Source organism: Cetorhinus maximus, chromosome 6, assembly GCF_964194155.1.
Source record: "Cetorhinus maximus chromosome 6, sCetMax3.hap1.1, whole genome shotgun sequence".
Lineage (NCBI taxonomy): Eukaryota > Metazoa > Chordata > Chondrichthyes > Lamniformes > Cetorhinidae > Cetorhinus > Cetorhinus maximus.
The window spans coordinates 42,113,206-42,138,736 of NC_135884.1; the positions used below are offsets into that span (position 1 = coordinate 42,113,206).

Below are 25,531 nucleotides of genomic sequence, written 5' to 3' on the forward strand. Positions count from 1 at the left end.
AGGGTAGCGTTCTGAACATACAGGCTATAGGTGAGAGCCAACATGCACTCGGTATTCCACTGTGTTTGATGCTCCATGCGGGTAGCCACTCTTTCCATAGACATAGACCTTAATGAGAAGGCTTTGGACATCATGGCATTTGTGTTAGAGGCAAACACCTCCGATCCTTCTCTAAAGGTATGCAGTGCCTTTGGAAAAGCTAACAGAGCCTCACGCATTTGATGTTGCTGTTCCGGATGGTCCGCTTCATTGATGGCTCAACATCTCTGTCCAGCTGATCAGAGCTTGGAGTGTCCTGTGCCCTCTGACAGGGACTCAGCACTGCTCTCCCTGTCTCCACCATCTGCCCTTGCTCATTTGTGTTGTGTGTTTCACTGTGTGACAACCTGTTCTGGCTAACACACCGAGAGGTATGTATCTGAGCTGGTGGATAGTGTGCATGAGTCATGTGACAGTGCATCATCACAAAAGGAGACCATCCTTCTCTAGCACCAGCTCCTGGGTGATGCATGAAGGATCTGTGGGAGATGAAAGACATGCATTAGAACCGACAAGGTGAAAGGGTTCAAAGTCATAATTTTGCAGATCATCACATTTCAGTGGCTGCTGACATCAAGTCAACATGAGTAGTGTTACATGCCTTGTGGCTGTTTTATTTTTAGTTCTAACATCAGATATCTGGGAGACCCCCATCTCCAATGGGGAGGCATGCCAAGAACTGGCTTATGTCTATCACTACCTCCTTTGCAGTTGTCAAGATGATGATGACTGGATGCTCACTTCTGGTTCTCTGACTCTGGTTCTGTGTTCCCTTTTGCAAGGAGGGAAAGAAAAGACCTCTGGAATGTTTTGAAAAGATGGGCAGACAATATTTATGTGAGTGTGAGGGATGGGTGTGATATTGCTCTGAGATGAGGATGACTGTCAACGGCGCTGCCATCAATGTGCCCACGTGAGCATGAGGTACACTGTGACCTCAGGCGATCCCAGGAAAGGGTCAGTGTCAGTGCTCTGCCGATTCCCCACTCCCTCCGAATTACTTTCCCTGTCCTTCCTCCTCTCTGTCATCACCATCTGACTCTACATGTCTTCCATCGAGCAGAACTGGTTCCCTACTCACCTGTGAGTGACGGTTATTAGCGTATGCAATCTCTGAGCCAAGTTCAGTGACGGGCTCAACACTGTAACATGGTGATCCGCCTGGGCAATGAGAAGTACCTGACCTCAGTGAAGGGTGGGACCCTGAGCCCCAAATGAAAGGGGAGTACACCTTGCAGCTGTCCTTAGTCGTGGACAACTCAGACAGGTGGATGCTGCACCTGATCGTCAAGCACAACAACAGCCAACTGCCCATGGACAACTCCCTGGGGCATGTGGCTCTGCCCCTCGCCCAGTTGTATGAGAACAAGACCAGGAGAAAGAACGAGTAACACCCCCACCAACCATACTAAACCCAATCCTGCCCTTTTCTGCAATTGCTCAGCTATTTTAATTCCTCTACTCCTGTGTGGACTTACCCATGTGTAGTCAGTTTTCTTTCAACAAAAATAGCATTTTTGTGCAGAGCTGCACAACATGAAGTGTTAATTTTAGCAGCCTTATTACAGGGATCAGACTGTTCCATCAATTTTTAACTCATCCAAACCACTGCTGCAGGCCTTCATACTATTTAGGCCATCCATGTTTTGTTTCTCACCTTAGAAAATTTGAAGCTGCATAGAATGAGATTATGTTTGTACCCAGTCTCCCATCTCACTCTGTCTCTTTACTTTCCTCACTGGGACCCTTCGTCTTTATATCTCTGGTCAGTATCTCCTTGTTCCCTGGCTACCTGGTATTAACTGGGATGTTCATTGTGCTTGTTTTTTACTGTGGCTCGTGGAAAGGACAGAAAAGATAGAGATTAAGAATTATTGAGCAGTCAGGTCAATTCCAGCCTCCATGTGTAAAACCACTCTTTTACCACAGTAATGGCTATACAACTATGCATCTGAATAGCAGATGTGTGTACTCATTTTGTACAGGTCAAACTGAAGCAGACATATATTAATGACCTAGACCCTGGTGTACAGGGTACCATTTCAAAGTTTGCGGACGATACAAAACTTTAAAGCATTGTGAACTGTGAAGAGAATAGTGTGGAACTTCAAGGGGACAACGGTTGGTAGAATGGGTGGACAATTGGCAGATGAAGTTTAATGTGATGAGGTGTGAAGTGATTCAGTTTGGTAAAAAGAATGTGGAGAGACAATATAAAACAAAGGGTACAATTGTAAAGTGGGTGCAGGAGCAGAGGGACCTGGGTATATGTGTGCATGAGAGTATCCTAGGCTTCATTAATTGCGGCATAGAGTACAAAAGCAGGGAAGCTATGTTAAACTTCTAGAGACACTGGTTCGGCCTCAACTGGAGTATTGTGTCCAGTCCTTTAGGGCAAATGCGAACGCATTAGAGAGAATGCAGAAAAGGTTCAGGAGAATGGTTCCAGGAAGCAACCATGAGGAACTTCAGTTACATAGATAGGATAAATTGGGACTGTTTGCCCTGGAGGAGAGAAAATTGGGAGGAAATTTGATGGATATATTCAAAATCATGAGGTGTGTGGACAGAGTAGATAGGGAAAAATTGGTAGAAGGTTTGAGAACCAGAAGGCACAGATTAAAGGTAATTGGCAAAAGAAGCAATGATGACATGGGGAAAAACTACTTCATGCAGCAAGTATCTGGAAAGCGCTGCCTGAGAGTGTGGTGGAGGCAGGTTCAATCAAGACATTCAAGCGGAAATTGGATTGTTATCTGTAAAGGATGAAGTAGCAGAGCTGCAGGGAGAAGACAGTGGGGTGGTACTAGGGAAGTTGCTCCTACAGAAAGCCACCGGAAACACTATGGGCTAAATGGCCTCCTTCTCTGCCGGAATGATTCTGGCTGCTCTGATGGGGATGTAGAGAGGTACATAGATAGGCAGGAGAAGTCTGGGTAGAATGAGAGGGTTTGTACTTCAATGTGCCATGGCACTCATCATTCCTGCCCTGATCTGGTCATTAAACATCTTGCAGTACTGAATCCAGGAGCGAGCCACCACACTCCTGCTGCTAACCACTTCAGCAACCTCCAGCCACATCTACTTTCTCTCTGAAACTGCCACTTTCCTCCAGTCTGCAGGGAACTGAATCTCCTGAGGCTGCAGCATCAGGTCAGAGGCGCAGTGCTGACTTTCCACATTGAATCTACATCGAAGAAGTTCCTAGTTTTACTATAAGACTTCCACAATGCTTCAACACTGACCCTCGCAGGGCCGTTTCAAATGTTGGGGCTGAAATACACCATTATAGGTCATCATCATCCTCACCGGCACTAATTGATTGGGAAACCTGGAAGTCAGATGCAAAGGCAATGGCTGCACTAAAAGGCTACTACCAAACACACCGCTGAAATTTCTAGGGTGCCCGCACACTGCCAGCCTCCCCTGCTGAAAGTGAGTCTGAAAATTAAAATTCTGCCCTGCATCTCTCTGGCCCTATAATCTCTCAAACACTGCATTCCTCTGGCACTGGTGTTTTGTGCATCCTCACCTCTCCACTGCCCACAATTCCCTTGACCACCAGATGGTAAAGTTACTAATCTCGAGACTCCGTCCCAAAACCTCTTCATCTCTCTCCAGTTTTAAAACCCTCCTCAATATATAACTCTGGGACCAGGTTCCTTCCTCTGGATTCAACATTCGTTTTAAAGTGCCTTGAGACATATATTTGTATTATCATGCGATTTAAAGCAAAGTGTAATTTTATATGGATTATGATGGCGAATTAAAGATTTTCTAAGTATACAGTACTTTAAACAATGGTGAAGTACTACATTTGCTCTCACTGGTCCTGGGCCAGTGAAAAATATTCTGATGACCCTAGCTGGCAAATGCTAGATGTCAGGGTGTCATGGTTTCAGGGGGTGGAGTGGACAGGAGTGTAAAGAACTGAACAAATTCTATAAAAGCAACTGATTTCTTTTTAGCCCCAGAGCTGAACACATTGGATGCATGTTTCATCTATTTGTAGAAAAACAAGAATTAATGATAATATAGAGTAAATAAATGATAATTTACAGTAAATTATTTTTTCCTGTCTAAGCAGACAAAACTAATTCAGAAATAAGTACAAATAACATCAAAAGTAAGAACAGAGCTGAAGAAAATATAAACGCCCAGAGAGTCCTGAATGGTTTACAGAAAAGGATACTGTGGACATTAAAGCAAAGGCATCATTTATTGTTTACAATTATGCAGTACAGATAAAATCTGTGAGCTCCTGTATAAATATAGAATGAAAAACAGATTTCTTTCCTGTACCAAAGTGAGCTTTCTTTCTGCAGAACAGATGGGTTTTGTCATAGAGTCATAGAGGTCTACAGCACAGAAAAAAGCTCTTTGGCCCATTGAGTCTGCGCTGGTCAAACATGTACCTAACTATTCTACTCCCATTTTCCAGCACTAGGCCCTTAGCCTTGTATGCCATGGCATCGCAAGCGCACTTCCAAATGTTATAAGAGTTTCTGCCTCTACCACCCTTTCAGGCAGTGAGTTCCAGATCCCCACCACCCTCTGGGTGAAAAAATTCTTCCTCACATCCCCTCTAAACCTCCTGCCCCTTACCTTAAATCTATGCCCCCTGGTTATTGATCCCTTCACCAAGGGGAAAAGTTCCTTCTTGTCAACTCTATCTATGCCCCTCATAATTTTATACACCTCAATCATGTCCCCCCTCAATCTCCTCTGCTCCAAGGAAAATAACCCCAGTCTATCCAATTTCTCCTCATAACTAAAACTCTCCAGCCCAAGCAACATCCTGGTAAATCTCCTCTGCACTCTCTCTAGTGCAATCACATTCTTCCTATAATGCAGATTCCAGAACTGCACGCAATACATTAGCTGTGGCCTAACCAGCATTTTATACAATTCTGGCACAACCTCCCCACTCTTATATTCTATGCCTCGGCTAATAAAGGCAAGTATCCCATATGCATTCTTAACCACCTTATCTACCTGTCCTGCTACCTTAAGGGACCGGTGGACATGTACACCAAGGTCCCTCTGATCCTCGGTACTTCCCAGGGTCCAACCATTCATCATGTATTCCCCTGCCTTGTTTGTCCTGCCCAAGTGCATCACCTCACACTTATCCGGATTAAATTCCATTTGCCACTAATCAGCCCATCTGACTAGCCCGTCTATATCCTCCTGTAATCTAAGGCTATCCTCCTCACTATTTACCACCCCACCAATTTCATCGTTGAACTTACTGATCAACCCTCGTACATTCAAGTCTAAATCTTTTATATATACCACAAACAGCAAGGGACCCAGCACCGATCCCTGTGGAACCCCAATGGAAACAGGCATCCAGTCACAAAAACACCCCTCGACCATCACCCTCTGCTTCCTGCCACTCAGCCAATTCTGGACCAATTTGCCAAATTGCCTTGGATCCCATGGGCTAATACCTTCGTTATCAGTCTCCCATGCAGGACCTTATCAAAAGCCTTGCTGCAGTCCCCGTAGACTACGTCAAATGCATTGCCCTCATCTACAAACCTGGCCACCTCTTCGAAAAATTCAATCAAATTGGTCAGACATGACCTCTCCTTAACAAAACCATGCTGATTGTCCTTGATTAATCCCTGCCTCTCCAAATGTAGATTAATTCTGTCCCTCAGAATTGCTTCCAATAGTTTCCCCACCACTGAGGTTAGACTGATTGGCCTGTAGTTCCTTGGTTTATCCTTCCTCCCTTCTTGAACAACAGTACCACATTGGCTGTCCTCCAGTCCTCTGGCACCTCTCCTGTGGCTAGAGAGGTATTGAAAATTATTGCCAGCGGCCCTGCTATCTCCTCCCTTGCCTCATTCAACAGCCTGGGATACATTTTATCCAGGCCTGGAGATTTATCTACTTTTAAGTCTGCCAGACCACTTAGAACCTCCTCCCGTTCTATGCTAATTTCTTCAATTAAATCACAGTCCTTCTGCCTGCTTTCCATACCCACATCGTCCCTCTCACTTTTGAACACTGACAGAAAGTATTCATTTAGAACCCTACCTATGTCTTCCGGCTCCACACACAAATTACCACTATGGCCCTTAATGGGCCCTACTCTTTCCCTAGTTATCCCCTTACTCTTAATGTATTTGTAAAATAACTTTGGACTTTCCTTTATTTTGCCCGCCAATGTTTTTCATACCCCTTTTTGCTCTCCCAATTTCCTTTTTAAGATCCCCCCCTACACATTCTATACTCCTCTAGGGCTTCCATTGTTTTGAGCCCTCAGTATCTGGCATAAGCCTCCCTTTTTCTCTTTATCCAATCCTGTATATCCCTCAACACCCAGGGTTCCCTGGATTTGTTGATCCCACCCTTTGTCTTTACTGGAATATGTTGGCCCTGTACCTTTCCTGTTTCCTTCTTGAATAAGTCCCACTGCTCTGACACAGATTTACCTAAAAGTAACTGCTCCCAGTCCACTCTGGCCATATCATATATGATCTTATTAAAATCGGCCTTCCCCCAATTTAGAATTCTGATTTCTGGCCCATCCTTGTCCTTTTCCGTAACAACCTTGAATCTAATGGAGTTATGATCATCATCTGCAAAATGCATCCCCACTGATACCTCTACCACTTGCCCGGCTTCATTCCCTAAAATTAAGTCCAGGACCTTCCCCTCTCTTGTAGGACCTTCTACGTACTGGCTTAAAAAGTTCTCCTGGATGCATTTTAAGAATTCCGCTCCATCTAAACCTATCACACTATGACTAACCCAGTTGAACTCCCCCACTATTACTACCCTATTATTTTTATGCTTCTCTGAAATTTGCCTACATATCTGCTCTTCTATTTCTCTCTCTGACTGTTTGGGGGCCTATAGTACACTCCCAGCAATGTGATTGCTCCTTTTTTTGTTTTAATATGTTCAGAGAACTAATCAAGTAGTTGAAGGATTCAAGGGCTGACTGACACTCTGACAGGCCGTAAACACGAATGCTTCATGCTATGGCCATCTTATACCTGCTGATAAGGGTGTTGAGACAGGAGGGTTTGGGGGCACCCACGACCCATTCTGTGACGGAGAGGACAACCACATCCACCAGATATGAGTATCTTGTTAGAATTCAGAGTTGGAGTGCCAGTTTCCACTTGCTGGAACTGCTTAGGGTAGAGCTCAAATCCATGCTTCCCCTAAGCCAAAGGCTCAATCTAACATGGGTGGCTGTTCAGCATCAAAACGGACATAACACAGGTCACTGCATCAGTGCATTGATGTACATTCGAAAATGCACTTCTGAATTTTATATAAAGAAAACTATTAATTTATGTATATGTGCTATTTAAAAGTCCTCTGAAGATGACTGTAAAAAGTGCAAAGGATTGTCAATTCGTCATTATTCTGTGTTACTACAAAAACATGCAGTGTGACTGGAATTCCTCTATACTTGCTCTCAAGCAAGTACTGAAAGAAACGGAATGAATCAATAATTATGATAATATTTTCCAAAATAACAGTAATCTAAAATATCTAATTGCCACATTTGAAATAAATAAGAAGACTGAATAAAAGACATGTGACCAGATCTTTGCACACAGATCCTCACCCAGACGTCAGCCTGAAAGAGGAGCTTTTTTTTCCCCCCACCTCGGAAGAATATTCTAGGTTTCTTCCCAGGGAAGCTGCAGTGGCCTATATTTAAACAAAAATAGGTCAAACTTGAAAATTGTGTCAAAGGCCCTTGACGTGATCGGCATTTTCTATTTTTTACTTTACCATGTCATGCAATTCACTTGCTGTATGTGTATTAAAACCTGGTATCTGCTCTGGTAATCCTGACCTCCCCACTCCAAAAGATCACCCTGCAGCATTTGACATTTTCTTGCTAATTTGTGCACTCAGGGGACATCTTAAAGCAGTAAAATTCCCATATCAACCAATCAGGATTTCACAAATCCTTTTTTGGGCAATCTTTTGTGTTCATGATGGTGAAGGATGTTATTGCCGGGATACTGAACATCTTCCATATCAGTGTCATGCAGCTGCAGTTTGGGTAACGTCCAGTCAAAATCACTTTCAATCCAAAAATGTGCCTCAACAACAACCTCCTAACTGCATACTTATTGTATTGTAGCACAACTTCCTATTTTCACATCAGCATCATTGTGACTTCTGAGTGAAATTGCCAGTACGGTGCCAAATTTGCATCGGCTTTGCACCATAGGCAGCACTGCTAATTCTAATCCAGTAGAGAGGGAGGGAGAAAGGGGTTTTCCTTCCCTCAGTTTGGATTTGATCTAAACCCAAGGTTCAGAGGTCATAAGGCAGTTATATTACCTTACTGTACTACCTAGCCTTATTAAAAAGACATCTCCTAAAAACACCTTGCATTATTAAATGGTGGTGCACATAAGTTCTGAAGAAAGTGAGTTGCATCAGACTACAAAATATAATTTTAATGTAATTACTTTTCAGAACATTGCACATTGTTTAAGATGTCTTCCCTGCATCATCTGTCAGAAAAATAATCATGTGGTTAAACACTATATTCCTCTGGCAATCAGCCCTCCACCAGAGAACATGGGATCAAGGCCAATTGTTTGAAATGGTCCCTGCAGCCATAAAAACAGAAATAATAATTTGCAGCTGCTTCCAAAGAACATTACATCTTTAGTAATTATTTGCCATATAACCTTAATCCTCAATATTCTGCCTCACATTCATCTTATTTTTAGTTCTAATAATTTGACATTGACTTATATTTATATCCATGATTTTTAACAGAAAATAAGCAAAGGAACACATTCCTTTTGTGTTATTCAGATGGGTATAATCTCTGGATAATTCTGTGCCTGCCAAGTCCCCAAATTTAATTCCCCTATTTATCTATCATCAGGCACTGGTCATGACCTATAATTAGTTTATCAGTTTTAAATACTCGGGCATGGAATAAATATTTGAAATAATTACATTCTAAGTGTATATAAAATATATGTATGTGTGTATACAAATATACACATATACATGTCAAACTGCATTTCTACCTGAAGCAAGCACAGAGCAGGGTTTGTACTCATATCTATCCAGCTCTTTCCCCTTTACCTTTGCAACCACTCAGAGGTAGGTAGCTTAAGGTTCAGGGAGTCGGGGGGCAGGGAGGGGGGGGAAACCAGTTGGAATCGAGCTATTACACAAGCATTAAGACAGGAATTGATTCTATTCCCTGTTTAGAGGTCAAATTTTTAAAAAAGCAATGCCCAATCTCCTTTTCATTTGTGAGTCACTCCCTCTCTTGGCATTATGATATGGAACCAAAGATTCAATCTTAATGTGTTTTGGGGCAGGATTTTATGGATGGCAGGGTTTCTCACCTAGCCACCTGAGTTCTTGCTGAAGCCGGATGCTCCGCAGCAATTTAATGTTCTGAGAGCATTAATTGGCTGGAGGCACAACATCTGTCCCTCACTCGGGTGAAAGTCCCGCCTCAGAAAGCTACCGGCCATCTGATTGGTTGGAAATTCTGTAGTCCCAGCAGCGCTACCAGTGTGCCCACTGCTGTGATCTCAGTGCAAAAGCCCACAGGGCCAGGTGGGTGCAAGGTTTTGCAGCATGGATGGGATGGTAAGCCTGGGGGTGGGGGGTGGGTGGGGTGGACGGAGTGGGGTGTTGGTATTGATGGCAAGGGCTTGGGGGAAGCACATCTTGGGGATGGGGACACCTAATCTGCAAAGGAGGCAGTGATGGAGGTGCATCCCCCTTTCACACCCAAGGCCTAAGCAGGGTGATCTGCTGGCCTTTCACCCCCACCCATCAATGAACTCCTCCTGCCAGCCAAAAAATTGCATCGGGTGGAAAGTGGCCCTTAAGTGGGCAATAATAATTGGCCACTTAAAGGCCTCAAAATGGGAATATGGGTGAAGGTGGATGGGTTGCCGTAGGCCTCACCGACCTCCGTGAATTTACAGATAGATTGGGAGCAGGCAGGAGAACAGCAGGAAGGCCACTCGGGGAATTTTACAGGTCCCCCGCCTGCAAACCTGCCGTTGGGGGAGTATAAAATTCTGCCATTTATATGAGGCATAGGAAAAAGATTTTAATTGTGTGAAGCCTTCACCAAGATGGTTTAAAAAGACAGGAGGCTTGAAAACTTACTCTTGCCACCTGTTCACACACTTAAGAAAAAAAAGCAAATGGATGTAAATATGCTGCACCCATTAGTATTATATAAAACAGAAATAGAAAAAGTAACTTGAGAGCGTACTAATTTCAATACATTATGGAAACAAAAAAGGATCCTTTGCTCTAAATATTCATAAGAATTTGCTTTTTAGCTACACCAATCTATGTTTTTCATCTCATTAATTACTATACTACATTGCCTGGAGTGACACATTTGTCTGAACAGCATCTTGAAGGCTTTCATAATTTAGATGGTAATGAACTTCTCAACTCAGCTTGGTACAACCCTAGCTGAATGCAGCTCCTGTAGAGCTCACCAAGCCAGCATCTGCAGACTGTACTTGCTTAAAATCTGTTCAATCGCTAACGTTTTCCAGTTCGGTTCATTGACCCAAAATGTTAACTCTGTCTCTCTCTTCACAGATGCTGTCTGACCTGCCGATTATTTCCAGCATTCTCTTGTTTTATTCCAAAGTGTCTATTTCCCTGGTTCTGAATATATGTTCTCTCTCTCACACACACATACAAACACACAAACACACTTCAAACCAATGAATTATTCATTGTTGATGCTGGCCTTTTACTTTTGAGAAATTTGATGTCATACCCTTAGACTTATCTCATCAACCACAGTAACCACATAGTTGCAATCTGTAACTTTTCCAATCAATATCCATCGATTACAGGATGTCAGATGGGTCTAAAATTACATATTGAGATTGCTTCGCATTAAAGCACTGAGCTTCTAGTTATATACAAACATTGAGTCAACTAACAACAACACTGAACCTTTTTCATCACAATAGTACTTAAAACAGAGAAAAAAATCTTAGGCCAGGATTTTACTGCCCTTCCTGCCTGGCGGGATATTACGGTCCCGCTGAAGCGAATGGAGATTTAAATGACTTGCCGCATTCGCCTTGGGGAGACACGCCGTGGCAGGGCCATAAAATCCTGGCCTTAAGAGCTTTCTGAATATTTGTTGAAATATGAGTTACTGCACGCCATGTTATATGGTGAGTTACCTATTTCACTGTCCAGTTCCTCTGTGTGTACCCCTTCTTCTCCAAGGCAAGTGCACCAAACAAGGACAGAAGAAAGCAACAGAAAAGAATTTAGCTCAAATCAAAGTTATACCAACAAGCAGAGACCCATTCCCAATAGCAGTAGCCCCACCCACGCAATTAAGAAAACAAACAGGGAAACACAAAAGCAATCCCCAAAATCCCAGATTTTCTAAAGAATGTCCAGCATTCCACACCATTAAAGTTGCTGTGTCCATTTCTGGTTGCCCTGTTCAAATGGCTTAAGGAAGTGCAATATACAAACACCATTTATCATTGTACTAATCTTTCAATAATATGTAGTTGGCATCAATTTTTTAAAAAGTTACTACTTTTTCTTTTACTTATGTAATCAAACACAAAAGACCTCCAGAATTAAGATGAGTTTTGCAAATGAGGGCGAATTACCAAATGGAAAGAGCAATAAGGATACTGTAGCTTTAAAATTAATGAACTACACATATAATCTAAGAAAGGAATTCTAAAAGAAAAGGCCTAACAGAGAATACAACCAAGATGCTTTATATATATTCATGCTGTTCCATTTCCAAAGTCATTAAGTTACTCGGGCAGTAACTAAATTAAAGATCAAATTAAAACTAACTTTCTAAAGAAAAGAATTGCATTTATATGCACCGTTCATGATTTCAGGAAGTCTCAAAGAAGTATGCAGCCAATGAAGTATTTACAACAGTGACCGCTGTTCAAAATGTAGGAAACATGGCAGCCAATTGTGCACAGCAAGGTCCCACAAACAGCCAGTGATAATGACCAGATAATCTGTTTTTGTGATGCTGACTGAGGGTTAAATATTGGCCAGGACATTGGGGGAACTCCCAATCTTCTACAAAATAGTGCCATGTGATATTTTCTATCCACGATAGAGGGTAGCCACGTCCAAGGTTTAACTTCTCATCCTAAAGACGGCATCTGTGGCATTGCAGCACTCCCTCAGTACTGCATTGCAGTGTCAGCCTAGATTTTTGTGCTTAAGTCCCTGGAGTGGAACTTGAACCCACAATCTTTTGACTCAGAAGCAAGAGTGCTACCAACTAAACCTAGGTTGGCATGTAAACAAGGTCAATAGTTTCAGCAGAATTAGAGATTTTTTAAAGTCAATTTGAGTAGCACAGTAATCACCTATAAATGATCAAGTTCCAAATTATTTTGTTATAGTAGGCGCAGGAACTTGCGAGACTTTCACATTAATTTACATTTATTTTTTTTCTAAGAACGCAGACTGGCTTTGGAATGGTGAATAGGTTAATAGTACCAAATATCTTGACAAACAGCAGTATAAATAAACATTGCAATGAAACTCTTGGACTGCAAAGCGATCTTTAAAACTGAAGGTACACAACCCACTCAGTCACTAAAATCTGTAACTTGGAGTGACATTCCATTTAGTAGTTAAAGTGAAGTCGTTGATGCCTTAGAACAGCTAATTATGAGTGGAAGAAAAGGCACTTTACAGCATATTTCTGTCAGCAAATAAACCGTGCTTTGTTGTAACATGTAAACCTTTCTGAGGAATAAAGTGAATGCTGTTAAGCTGCAAGAATAGGCACACTTCACACACTTACCATCATCTTCACATTCTTCTAGTGGTTTTGGCTGCTTGCTCAGGCACCTTGGGTCAAGCCATGATGTGGTCTTAGTATTGTGGCTGTGAAGTAAGATAACATACTTAAGTATCCACACACATTATCCAGCACATTTTGAAAGCTTTAGTTACAATATCAAAATCTGTGCCAACAACCACCAACTACTGTAGAATATTATTTTTCAAAATAGTGCCGCCGGTGATTTTATTGGTCTTTTAAACTAGGCAAATTTAAAGAATGCAAAATACAATGGTAAATGGTACACCATACTGCAAATTCTACACTACAAAAGGACAAAATAATTTAAGCAACATCCTCTGAACAACAGAGCTTGAATGGAAACTACTCTTAAGGAGCAATGTTCAATCCCAGGCCAATTAACTGAAATGCCTCTGGTTGTACAATTATATCAATCTTACAAAAGCAAACAAACATTGGGAACTTTTAATACAGTTATTTCGAATCACTGACATTTGGTGACGACCTTTGACCTGAAAGCAGTACCGTAAAAAAACATTTGTAATTTCTTTTATAAGGTCTGTGGAATCTGCAATTGTTTTTAAGCATGTTTGAAAAGAACTTTTAACAGTTTGTATCAATTATAAATGGATCAATTGTAATTTTCTTGGTTAATAAGAAATACTGGCCCAAGTGACCTGGCGACCCTTGACCTAGAAGCAGCACCAATAGGAAGGAAATTAGGAAAGAAGCTATGTGGCTGGCAGACACAAAGGAGAGCTGCAGACACAAAGGAGAGCTACAAGCAGTGGAGCTGGAAGGTGAAGGCTCAGATGCAGACACAAAGAGAAAGCAGAAAGAGGAATACAAAGAATTCTTATGAAGAGAAGCAGAAAATCACTCTCAGGAAGAGGTCTGTTTGGCAGAAACGGAGACAGGAGCTCTTGGGGACAATGCATGAGCTGGCTAAAAAAAAGGTTTAAAACCTGAAAAACTGTGCGAATGGCTCAGAGATGCAAAAGAGTTTGGTGTTTTCCCTGAAGTGGCCAAACTGTGAACCAGAGTATTATTGATTAGCTGGTTGAAAAGGAATTCTAGAAAGCTGCACCATCAGGACTGTTGTGACCCAAGGGAGACAGGGTTCATAGAAGTGTGCCTTGCTGATGGTAATTGTACCCATGAAACTCGGGGGTGAAAGCCGCTGTCGGATAGGACTCCTGACCTACCCTGCATGAATAAAGAACAGCATACTGTGGAATTATGTAGCTACGCAATGCCAGACGAGCTGAAGGGAAATGCTTGTGGTTGTGTAAGACGTATCTTTGTTGTATCAATTATTTAAAGTGAAATTTACCTTTTCTATTTTAAGTATCATTTGGCTGTTAATTCATATTTAACTTGTGTTAGTGACGAGTCATGTTAAAGTAAAAGCAACAGAAAGTGGAATCCTGTTGGTAATTTCTTCACTTGTTTGGTAAATTTGGTTAACGGTTCCCGGCATAGGGAATGTGGGGGTACATCCGGTTAGGAATCAATTACGTTTTGTTTAAAGTAGATACTTGCACGGGTTTTGAACAAACATAAATAAACTTTATTATAAGTTCAGAAAGCTAAAACAATTTACAGTATCTATCTCATATTCTAACATTCAGGGCAAGTATGAAGTACACGTGAATTAACAGGTGTACTGAGGCCAGACACACCACACAATAGATGACAGATGTAACCAAACCAGATTCCATGGATTTCTCAACAACCTACCCAGATGTTTGTCACACTGTGAGCCAATCAATCTCACTGAAATTTTGTTCTTCTCACAAGGGTTTCCAATTCCACATCTGAAGATCTTGCCTTGGAATTCTCTCCAAAATTTGCCCGCACTTCAATGGCTTCAACAAAATCCCACCTCGTAGGGTTTGAATTTCACCTTCCAAGATTAATTTCCCCTGGATTGCCAAGTACACTCGAGCTTCATCTTCCATGCACAATTTCAGATCTTCGGCTTGTACCACTGCTCCAAAGGGACGCCTTTGCACCAACGGCCTGCATCACAGAGTCACCAACCCTTGGCTGCCTTCACAGATCTTCAGGGCTGCTCTCGTGCCCGCTTCACTTAAAGTCTACTCCTTGCAGTTCTTTCTTTAATTTAGAGCCTATTTCTTTGCTCCTTTCTTTTAATTTAACAGGACCTATTCCTGTCCCCTGTCTTCATCTCTTAACTGGGACTACCTTTTTGGGGCCTCTCTCTGTCCCCCTCCCTGGTTTGGGTCCTTCTCCCTGTCCCCTTCCCGTGTCCTGATCTTTGGGTCACGCTCATTACGATGGCGTTCTGTATCAGGTCATCTGTTTCTTTTCCGCTGTGCGGGTCCGCAGGGCCGGCCTTCGGCCTGAAGAGCATAAAAAAAAAACCTGAACTGTGCATGTGTGGCCATTTCCCGGCCGGCGTAGGCGTGGGAGATGTGAGGTTCGTCGAGAACTAAGTTCCTGACCTACGAACTAAAGGAGGTAAGTCTTTGAGTTTCATCACAAGTACAAGAATAAACAAATCTTGTTGCAACTGTACAGGCCTCTGTTGAGACAACTGGTGAGCTGGAATACTGCTTTGGTACAATTTTGGTCTCCATATTTAAGAAAGGATATACTTAAATTGGAGGCAGTCCAGTGAAGGTTTACTAGATTGGTCCTGGATGAGTGGGTTGTCCTATGTTGAGGCGCCGAGTAAATTGGGTTTATATTCTCTGGAGTGTAGAATGAGAGGTAATCTCATTGAAACATGCAAGATTATGTAAGGGGTTGACAGGGTAGAGACTGACACATTGTTTCCCCTGACAGGGGAATCTAGAACACAGGGGCACAGTCTCAGCATAAGGGGGCCAATCACTTAGTACAGAGGAGGAGAAATTTCTTCATTCAAAGTGTTGTGAAACTTTGGAACTCTCTATCCCAGAGAGGTGTGGGTCCGCCATCAATGAATATATTTAAGGCTGAGATAGGCAGATTTTTGGTCTTTCAGGAATCAAGGGATATGGGCAGTTGGTGGGAAAGTGGAGTTGAAGCCCAAGATCAGCCATGGTTGTACTGAATGGTGGAGCAGTCTTGACAAGCTGTATGGTCTTCTCCTGCTCCTATTTCTTATGTTCTTATGAACCCACAGTCTTCTGATTCAGAGAAGATTGCTACCACTGAGCCAAACTTTTTCAGTTTCATTTAAACTGAACAGAATTGTGAAGTAATTGGAATAATAATGACTGAACAGCGGGAAAGCTAGGAATCTATCCAGATAAAGCAAGGAGATAGTGGTGAAAAAAAATGGAATGAGTGCTCTATACTCACACAAACAGTTGAGATTGGAGGGAAATTCTGCTGCTAACCACTTAAACAGAATTGAAAAGACAGTTGGATCAAACTAACCAGTTTATGATAATGTCCCTTTTTTTTTAAACTTCTGATTTCTTTAAGATAATCTTGCTTCGTGCTCTATTCATAGATCACTTCCATGCTCGCTGTCCTGCATTGGCCCACGGTCCAGCAATGTCTCAAATTTAAATCCCTCTATGACCTCACTTCTCCTGATCTCTGTCATCTCCTCCAGCCAAGAACTTTGCATTCCTCCAATTCTAGCTTTTGCATTCCCACTTTCCTTTGTCCCATCATTGGGGCTGTGCCTTCAGCTAAAGCTTTGGAATTCCCATCCTAAACTTTTCTGGCTCTCCTTCCTTAAGTTGTTCCTTTAAAACCTAACTCTTTAGCCAAACTTTTTGTCACCTGTCCTCATATCTCCAGCATCAAAGTTTCATAGAATCATTGAATTATATTGTGTGATAATACTCCTGTGAAGTACCTTGGCCATTTTACTACATTGAAAACGATTTATAAATGCAAGTTATTGTTGTTGAGCTGTTCTGTTTCCTGGCGCCTGCTGATCTTATGGCATAAGAACGTGTATGGAAAAATATTGGTGCTACATCACTTGAAATTTTCCCAAACTGGCAGGTCTTGACAATGACCCCAATCCCTACTGAAATAATGGTCAAGGCCAGGAACCCACTCCGCGGAAAGTTCTGGATAAAAACCTGTGACATACCACCACCAGTGTTGACAGCATAATAGGCAACAATTTAGATCTTTGAAACATAAGCATTCTTATGCCAGCTATACCACCACATTGAAAATATAACAATTGATAAATCATTTAGTTACCAATGCAAATGTGCTTAGTTTCCCCCCCCCCCAAGTTATTTAAAAAAGCGTGTTAATCTTCAATGAATAAAATTTATAATCCTTCATAGGTTTATGGCTCACACATAGCGAAAGTACTAAATAAAGTTCCAATAAAAAAAAACTCACTCAATAAAGTAGACTTCCCCATTTTCAGTAAATGCCATTTCCAAGTTCTCAGGCAAAGGGCCAAGGTTGTCTGTTGCGGGATCAGAGTTCTGTACTGGTTGCTGAGGCAGCTCTGTGCAATTGGAGCTATTGAGGTTGTTGTACTGAGGTGCCACTTCTTTGGGGGCGTGCGTGTTTTGTTCGTCTTGTTCACTGGAATCTAAAAACAACCAGCAGCACATTAACCAGCAGTACTAAAGTATTTGAGGGTTATGCGACTGTGCTGTTAGTAATTCAGCAGACTAGAACACAATAAATGGTTAATTTTCAAGTGCAAAGCAGTGAAAAGAATACATATTCAAAATGGCATCTATGAACAAAGCTGATATCATTGAATTTGCCGACAACATTTTTTCCATTTCCATTCAAATGAGTTAACAGACTCACGACCAGATAATCACTTCGATGCATTGTTTCAGATTTTGAGCTAGTAAATGATGGCAAAATTGTCAGCCCTCACTATCCCTCCTTTGAACTGACAGCAACTTCTGAAATTTGCGTAGATAAATGAGGAAAACGCAGAGGCTGCTGTCAGTGATTCTATGCTTCTCCAGAGAGTGCATTGTTGAGGACCCCAAGACTGCACTCAACTGGAAATCATTGAACTGACAAGAACTTTCACATTATGCTATTTGTCTTGCTGTAAAAATCGTTGAAACTGTTACACTTTATTGAATGAAGGTTTTTCATGGCACACTAAGTTCTTAATTGTTGCTAAACAGCCTCACTGAACCTGAAGGAGTAATTTTATATTTGTTGAATATCAAATTTCTCCATTGTGATAAATTATTCCGCATTTTTAAAATAAATTATTTTCAGCTTGTTTATGACATTTTACCTTTTACCTTAAGTCCGATGTAAATGTCCTATTCGTTTATTTTGATATCAGTAAAAATTTTAAGAAGTTAAAAGCAAAGGGATTCAGTGGCTTTTACGTCCTGGTTTGCTGTCTTTGAGAATACTTCAATGTGAGTTGCTGCTTATCCTTCTTGATGACATCACTGTTGCTGGGCACCTGGAGATTTCCTTGTTTGGGGCCAGAAATAAACTGACATTGGATAAAGGAAAATCCATGCCACAGAGATGGCTAGATCTTTGTAGGCAGCTCTCATCAAGGTCAGTGGCACGAGCCACTGCTTCGCCGCTGACCATAAAATTCAGCCCACTAAATAAATCAAAGCCAGAATTTTTCTGTCGGTGAGTTGGGGGTGGGGCCCACTCGCTGACGCGGGATGACGTCAGGAGGAATCCCCAACATCATCCCGCGTCATTTAAATATTCAGGAAGGCGGGCGGATGGCGAAATCAGCTGTCAGCCCGCCGACCTGTCAATGGCTAATTGAGGCCATTGACAGGATAATTAAGCTAATTAAAGGCCCTGCCCGTCCAACCTTAAGGCTGGTGAGCAGGCCAGGAGCCCCAGCGGGCTTCTGAAAAAACATGTAACCTCATCCACCGGCGGGATGAGGTTTCATGTCTGTCTTTAAAAACTTTAATAAACTTTATGTAATATTCATTAACATGTCCTATCTCGTGTGACATTGTCACATGAGGGGGACATGTTAATAATTTTTTTATTTTGCTATATTTTAGGTTTATTAAACTTTCAGCGCTCTCCCTGAGACAGCACTTAGTCTCAGGCAGCAGTGAGCGAAAGAATGCACTCTGACAGTTGGGGAATCCCTCCCCCCGCACAGGAAGTGCATAGCGCTTCCCGTCGGGCAGCCTGCTGGGCGGGCCTTAATTGGCCCGCTCACTCAAAATGGCGGCGGGGCCCGTTTCAGCGGCAGAGTTTGGCTGCCTGCCCGCCGCCAAGCCGGTGGGACTCGCCCGCCCATCGAGGGCTAAATTCTGCCCCAAGAGTTTGATAGTTAGTTCACAAAATAAGCTCTGAAATTAAAATTGATCCATTATCTCATCAGAGGTAAAGATTTTTCAGTGAGTTACATTTTCCATGACATTCACCAGAGGCCGCCATTTTGTCCAGTGATTGACGATTACGTGGTATTCAATAACTCATGTGCATCCCCTAATTAAATTTCATGGAAGGGTCTGAGGTTAAATAAGACATCATAGAAATTATTCAACGCAACACAGATTAATCTGGACAAATACCCTCCCTCCTGTTTAACACAATCTAAAGTACCTAGACCATCATTTTGAAAAACAATTCCCACAGGAAAATGCATGACATGGGACTCGAATAAAAGCTTATATTGCAATGTTTTCTATTTAAAAAAAACAATGTCATGATTCTCATCTTATTTACAAAGAGATCAGTTTAATTGCCTATGTACTCTTTAGCTTGGCCAACAGTATTGGCAGCAGATTTCCTCATTTACATATATACACAATTGATTACTTCATTTTGTAGAAAGAGCACATGGTGTGCTGCAATGCAGTTTTACTGCTAAATAATTCTGTGATGTACTGACAGTCTTGACAATTAAAAATGTTTATGAAATATTAAACAATCAGGGATGCAGACCTTTACATATCATTGAAAAAAAGAGATTTGTATTGATGTAACAGTTTACCACCTTTTAGAAGTATCTCAAAGCACTTCATGTTACAGTGAATAACTTTAAAATGCAGTGTCTGTCAATATGTACACAAATACAGTAGCTATTCTGCACACAGGTTCAGAAACAATAAAATAAATGATTGATAAACCTTTTATTTACGGGGTTGCTCATAGAATATAGACTTTCCACGCTTCTTCAAATAATACTATAGGATTTTTAACATCAAATCAAATCGTCAGAACAAGCGGAAAAGGCTTCAACTTGAAATTTCATCTGAAGAACGGCATTGTAAAAACGGAGCAGTCACTCGATACTATAGTGGAATATTAACCTTGGTTATACATATACATGCAAGTTGTTGTAGATTTGCATAGTACCTTTAACAAAGAAATTGTCCCAGAGTGCTTCATGGAAGTGTTAACAAAAGAAAAAAAGCACTAAGCCAATGAATTAAGGAAGTATTAGAAGGGGCGACCAAGGTTCTAGTCAAAGAGGTGGATTTTAAGGAGGGGGGCAAGAAACGGTGAAGCAGCAAGGCTTAGACTGGAAATTTCAAACTGGGGCCGAGATATCCGAAGACAAAAACCAAGGAGCGGAGATGCACAAGGGATCAGATGTTTGAGGAATGCAGAGTTCAGGGGAGTAAGGCTATGAAGGGATTTAATAAATAAATAAAAATAATTTTAAAATTAAGATGCTGGAGTACAGGAATCCAATATAGGTCAGGGAGACAGGTCAGTGGGATTTGGCATGAGATCAGGCAAGGACGGTAGAATTTTGGATGAGCTGCAGTTTGTGGAAATTGAAAAATGGGCAGGGGAGCATTGGAATAGGAAAGCACAAGATGACCAAAGAATTGCTAAGAGTTTCCCAGCACTAGATGTTACAGAAGTAGAAGTATGGGGTCTTTATAATGGAGAGAAAATGGAGTCAGATGTTCAGCTGAAGGGAATGTCAAGGTTGTCATCAGACAGGTTGAGTCTGAGATTGTTCCCAGGGAAGGGGTAAAACCTGCAGAAGGGGTGAAACATGCAGCAAGGGTGCGTAGTTGTGACAGGGTCAAAAAATGATTGCTCTGGCTTTTACCAATTCTTCATTAGAGAAAATTGTGATTCACATGAGACTGGATGTCTAACAAACAGTCTAATGAACAGAGGCAGTGGTGGAACAGGGTGTTGCCATGTGAAAGCTGGCTCCATGAATGCAGATAATGTTGCCAAGGGCAGCCTGTTGATAAGGGATCAAGGATAGTTCCTTAGGGAAGCTACGGAGGTAATGGTGCAACGGCAAATCAAGAAGTTAGTTTCATCCAAAACCTTGAGTAAGAAGTAAGAAGACTACCAATTTGATAATTTTAAAAATTCTTTCACAGGATGTGGGCATCACTGGCTGAGCCAGCATTTTTATTGCCCATCCCAAATTGTCCACGTAAAGATGGTGGTGAGCTGCCTTCTTGAACTGCTGCAGTCCATGTGGTGTAGGTACACCCACAGTGCTTTTAGGGAGGGAGTTCAGGATTTTGACCCAGTGACACTGAAGGAATGGCAATATAATTCCAAGTCAGGATGGTGTGCGGCTTGGAGGGGAAGTTATAGGTGGTGGTGTTTCCATGTGTCTGCTGCCCTTGCCCTTCTAGACGGCACAGGTCGCAGGTTTGGAAGATGCTGTCAAAGGAGCCTTGGTGAATTGCTGCAGTGCATATTGTAGATGGTACATACTGCTGCTACTATGTGTCAGTGGTGGAGGGAATGGGTGTTCAAAGTGGCAGATGAGGAGCCAATCAAGCAGGCTGCTTTATCATGGATGGTGTCAAGCTTCTTGATCGTTGTTGGAGCTGCACTCATCCAGGCAAGTGGAGCATATTCCATCACACTCCTGATTGTGCCTTGTAGATGGTGAACAGGCTTTGGGGAGTCAGGTGGTGAGTTACTCACCACAGAATTCCCAGCCTCTGACCTGCTCTTGTAGCCACAGTGTTTATATGGCTAGTCCAGTTCAGTTTCTGATCAAAGGTAATCCCCAGGATGTTGATAGTGGGGGATTGGGCGATGGCAATGCCATTGAATGTCAAGGAGAGGTGACTGAATTCTCTCTCTTGTTGGAGATGGTCATTGCCTGGCACTTGTATGGTGCGAATGTTACTTGCCACTTATCAGCCCAAGCCTGAATGTTGTCCAGGTTTTGCTGCATATGGGCATGGACTGCTTCAGTATCTGAGGAGTCGCGAATGGTGCTGAACATTGTGCAATCATCAGCGAACATTCTCACTTCTGACCTTATGATGGAAGGAAGGCCATTGATGAAGCAGCTGAAGATGTTTGGGCAGAGGACACTACCCTGAGGAACTCCTGCAGTAATATCCTGGAACTGAGATGATTGACCTTCAGCAACCACAACCATCTTCCATTGTGCTAGGTATGATTCCTGTTTTCATTTTCTATAATATTGTATCACATATTTAACTGTCCAATATGTTTTAACTAGTGTACACCTAAGTTATTTCTTCATCCTGTCTTGTTCTAAATATGCTAAGCAAGCTTTAAGGCATGGAATCGTCCATCATTATAATTTTGTTTTATACGTTTTAAGGTTGGATGATGAGACTTCCTGGTAGCTGCCAGTTTACCTGTAAAACTACTATTCATTTCAGGGTTTTCCTCGTCGTCTTCATTTTCTGGCTGCTCTATTCCAGCATTTTGCATATCATTGTATGACTTGCTTCGTTTTGGGGTTGGCTTTGTGCCAGACTGAGGACCTCGCAAAGCATCACTGGTAATTACTTCCCCGCTGAGTGGCTGGCTTGGAGGTTTGGGTGTTCCATAATAGTTACCTAGGCAATAGGAACAAATTTACATGTTAAATTCAAAAATTGAGATAATTTGTTAAAAGCTGAGCTTCCATTATTTTTTCCCCCTCTGAATAGCTTTGAAGTAACTATTCCTTCCTTTTTTCCTTTAATCAAAGGGCACCAGCTTTGTCCAGCCATCAGCAGCCACATGTATCAAAAGGAGGTACGAATTCATCCACTTCGCAACATTTGCTACTCGCTCATTTAACATCTGCGTTGTTCTCCGTGGTTTCCACAAAACCTTACACTTCACTTATTCTCATAATGCTATGGGCTGGATTTTGGGGTTAGCAGTGAAGCAATGGTACTCATCGCTAACCTTGAAGAAAGCTGCCTACAAAGATCGAGTGATCTGTATGGAGCAGATTTCCTCTTTCCCGACAGCAGCTTAAATCTGGTGTCAAGTCAAGGGGGTATCTTGGCATGCGGCAGCATGGATGACATCAAGCTGGATAAGAAGCCAATCACATTGAAGTATACTCACGGACAGCAAACCATGAAATGAAAAGCACTGAATTCCTTCACTTTTAATTTATCAGTTGGTGGGATAAATTATGATGATTGGATTAAGGTAGAAACAACAATTTTATAAACAAACATTAAAAAAACAAAAAAAAAGATTTTCTTTTATAAAGAAAAAAATTTAACATTCCACAAACTTAAAGTTAGCTTTCCAGGGCCAGTAATGCTAGTTAGTAGTAATTGTGGGCTTAGTACATAAATTAAAACAAAGACAGAAAATGCTGGAAAAACTCAGCAGGTCTATGGAGAGAAAAACAGAGTTCATGTTTCGAGTCTGTATGATTCTTTTTTAGAGCTCTGAAGAAGAGTCATATGGATTTGAAACGTTAACTCTGTTCTTTTCTTTCCACAGATGCTGTTAGAGTTTTGTTGAGTGCTGTTAGATGCTGCTGAGTTTTTCCAGCATTTTCTGTTTCTGTTTCAGCTTTCCAGTATCCACAGTATTTTGCTTTTACATAAATTAAAAACCTCATTCAAAAAGGCGTAAATTTTTCAAGGGCTTGCAGAGAAATTAACATTTTTTTCTTTCATGGGATGATAAGGCCAGCATTTATTGCCCATCCCTAATTGCCCTTGAGAAGGTGGTGGTGAGCTGCCTTCTTGAACTGCTGCAGTCCAGTTAACAGTATAAAAGTGCAAGTTTTTTTTTTGTCAACTCACTGACCACTTAGGGATTGTAGTCTGGTGGAATTTCAACAGCACATCCTTTGGAGGAGTGTAGAATCACTGACAGCAACTTCAGGATTTCCATGTTGTTCTCTGCATGTGCGGACTCTTGAAGTTGCTATCCATTTAGAAGAGCAATGGCAGGAAATGCTGACAGTTCTGCTGTAAAATCTGGGTCAACACTTTGCTCTGCAATTTTGCACAGACTCTAAAAATAGTCATAACGTGTAACGAGCGCTCACAAATGGTTACTTTTTTAGAATTTTTCAAACAATGAAGGCAGGCAACATCAAGACCTCAGTCAGGTATATTCTGTGTGCAAGGAATTTTAAACTCAAGGACTTAGATGGTCTATCTAGTGCTCCAGGTATTCTTGATGGCATCTTGTCCTTCATCACTGCAATTGAAAAATAACCTATGTTTGGGGATAATTCCAGCTCTTGATTGGAGCTTCTTTTACCAAACAGGATTTGAAACTGTGGAATCAGCTTTATTGTAGTATTAGAATATAGAGCGATTTTGAAGGCAGCTAGAAATCCAAGCCACTCACCATCCTGACTTGGAAATATATTGCCGTTCCTTCACTGTCAATGGCTCAAAATGCTGGAATTCCCTCGTTAACAACACTGTGGGTGTACCTACACCATATGGACCGCAGCAGTTCAAGAAGGCAGCTCAGCACCACCTTCCCAAGGGCAACTAGAGATGGGCAATAAATGCTGGCCCAGCCAGCGAAGCCCACATCCCGTAAATGAATTTAAAAGATGTTAAATAATGCTTGGCCAGTCTGTTTTTCCTACTGAAGTGGATAACTTCACAATTGTCCATGTTATACTGCACCTGCCATGTATTTGCCCACTCACTCAACTTGTCTAAATCACCTTGAAGCCTCTTAACACCCTCCTCATCACTCACATTCCCACCAAGTTTCATGTCATCAGTAAACGTGGAAATATTACATCTGGTTCCTTCATCCAAATCATTGATGGATATTGTGAATAGCTGGGGCCCAAACACTGATCCCTGTAATATATAGAACTGTGAAGTTCATATCAACTCAATGTTCAACAATTGGGCCCGTTCTTTGTACAATAATGTCTTCCTGGTTGTGGTGAATGTGTCACATACCCTTAAGAAATGAATCAATTTACAAATCATGTCAGTGTCTTCAGGGAACATAGTGATGGCTGTAACGAAGGAAGCTGGCAGGAGCTCAGATAAAGGTAGCAGCTTCCATTGACTAATGTCTTCAGGGAGCATTTCATCAACCTTTGGAGGTGGTTGGCTGGGTTTATGCAAAATGGCACTGTCCTTGTAAATGTCGTTGGGAGGAAGAGTTTGATTCACAGGGATGGTGATAGTTACCCTGGAGGTGTTGTCATTGGTGAGAAGGTGATCTTGTAGAAAACTCTGGTTTGTCCATGGATGACATTCTTGGGAGCTCAAAGATAATGAAGCCTGGCAGTGGCCATGTGGAGATGGTTTATAATAATCGTGGAAAATGGCAACATCAAATAACTACACTGAAGTATTCAATGAATTCACTTATCAGGGATGTTATTTAAAGATAGTGATACAACCACAACCAAAAAATTGTTTATTTGTATTGCTTGTCAAAAAGACAACATTCAAAATAAAACCAAAAAGGATATTAAATCACTGGAGAACAGTTCAAGCACTGTTATCTATATTTGCATTGAACAGTATAAATGTTCTGTAAAACTATAAATTTGCCACTAGTATACAAGGA

General features: G+C 41.7%; 1 protein-coding gene across 12 annotated transcripts in view; it reads right to left on the reverse strand.

The window, feature by feature from the left end:
* The window catches only part of magi1b (membrane associated guanylate kinase, WW and PDZ domain containing 1b), a 457,254-nt gene that overhangs the window by 90,864 nt on the left and 340,859 nt on the right, over nt 1-25,531 (reverse strand). For 9 of the 12 annotated variants that reach the window (XM_078543663.1, XM_078543661.1, XM_078543662.1 and 6 more), the window contains 4 exons: nt 22,372-22,575; nt 17,183-17,381; nt 12,857-12,939; nt 11,235-11,270 (listed from right to left, as the gene is read on the reverse strand). In XM_078543663.1, coding sequence (XP_078399789.1) covers nt 11,235-11,270; nt 12,857-12,939; nt 17,183-17,381; nt 22,372-22,575 — 522 coding nt within the window. The remainder of the gene's footprint in view (nt 1-11,234; nt 11,271-12,856; nt 12,940-17,182; nt 17,382-22,371; nt 22,576-25,531) is intronic. The other 3 variants (XM_078543669.1, XM_078543664.1, XM_078543670.1) reach the window with 1 other exon arrangement.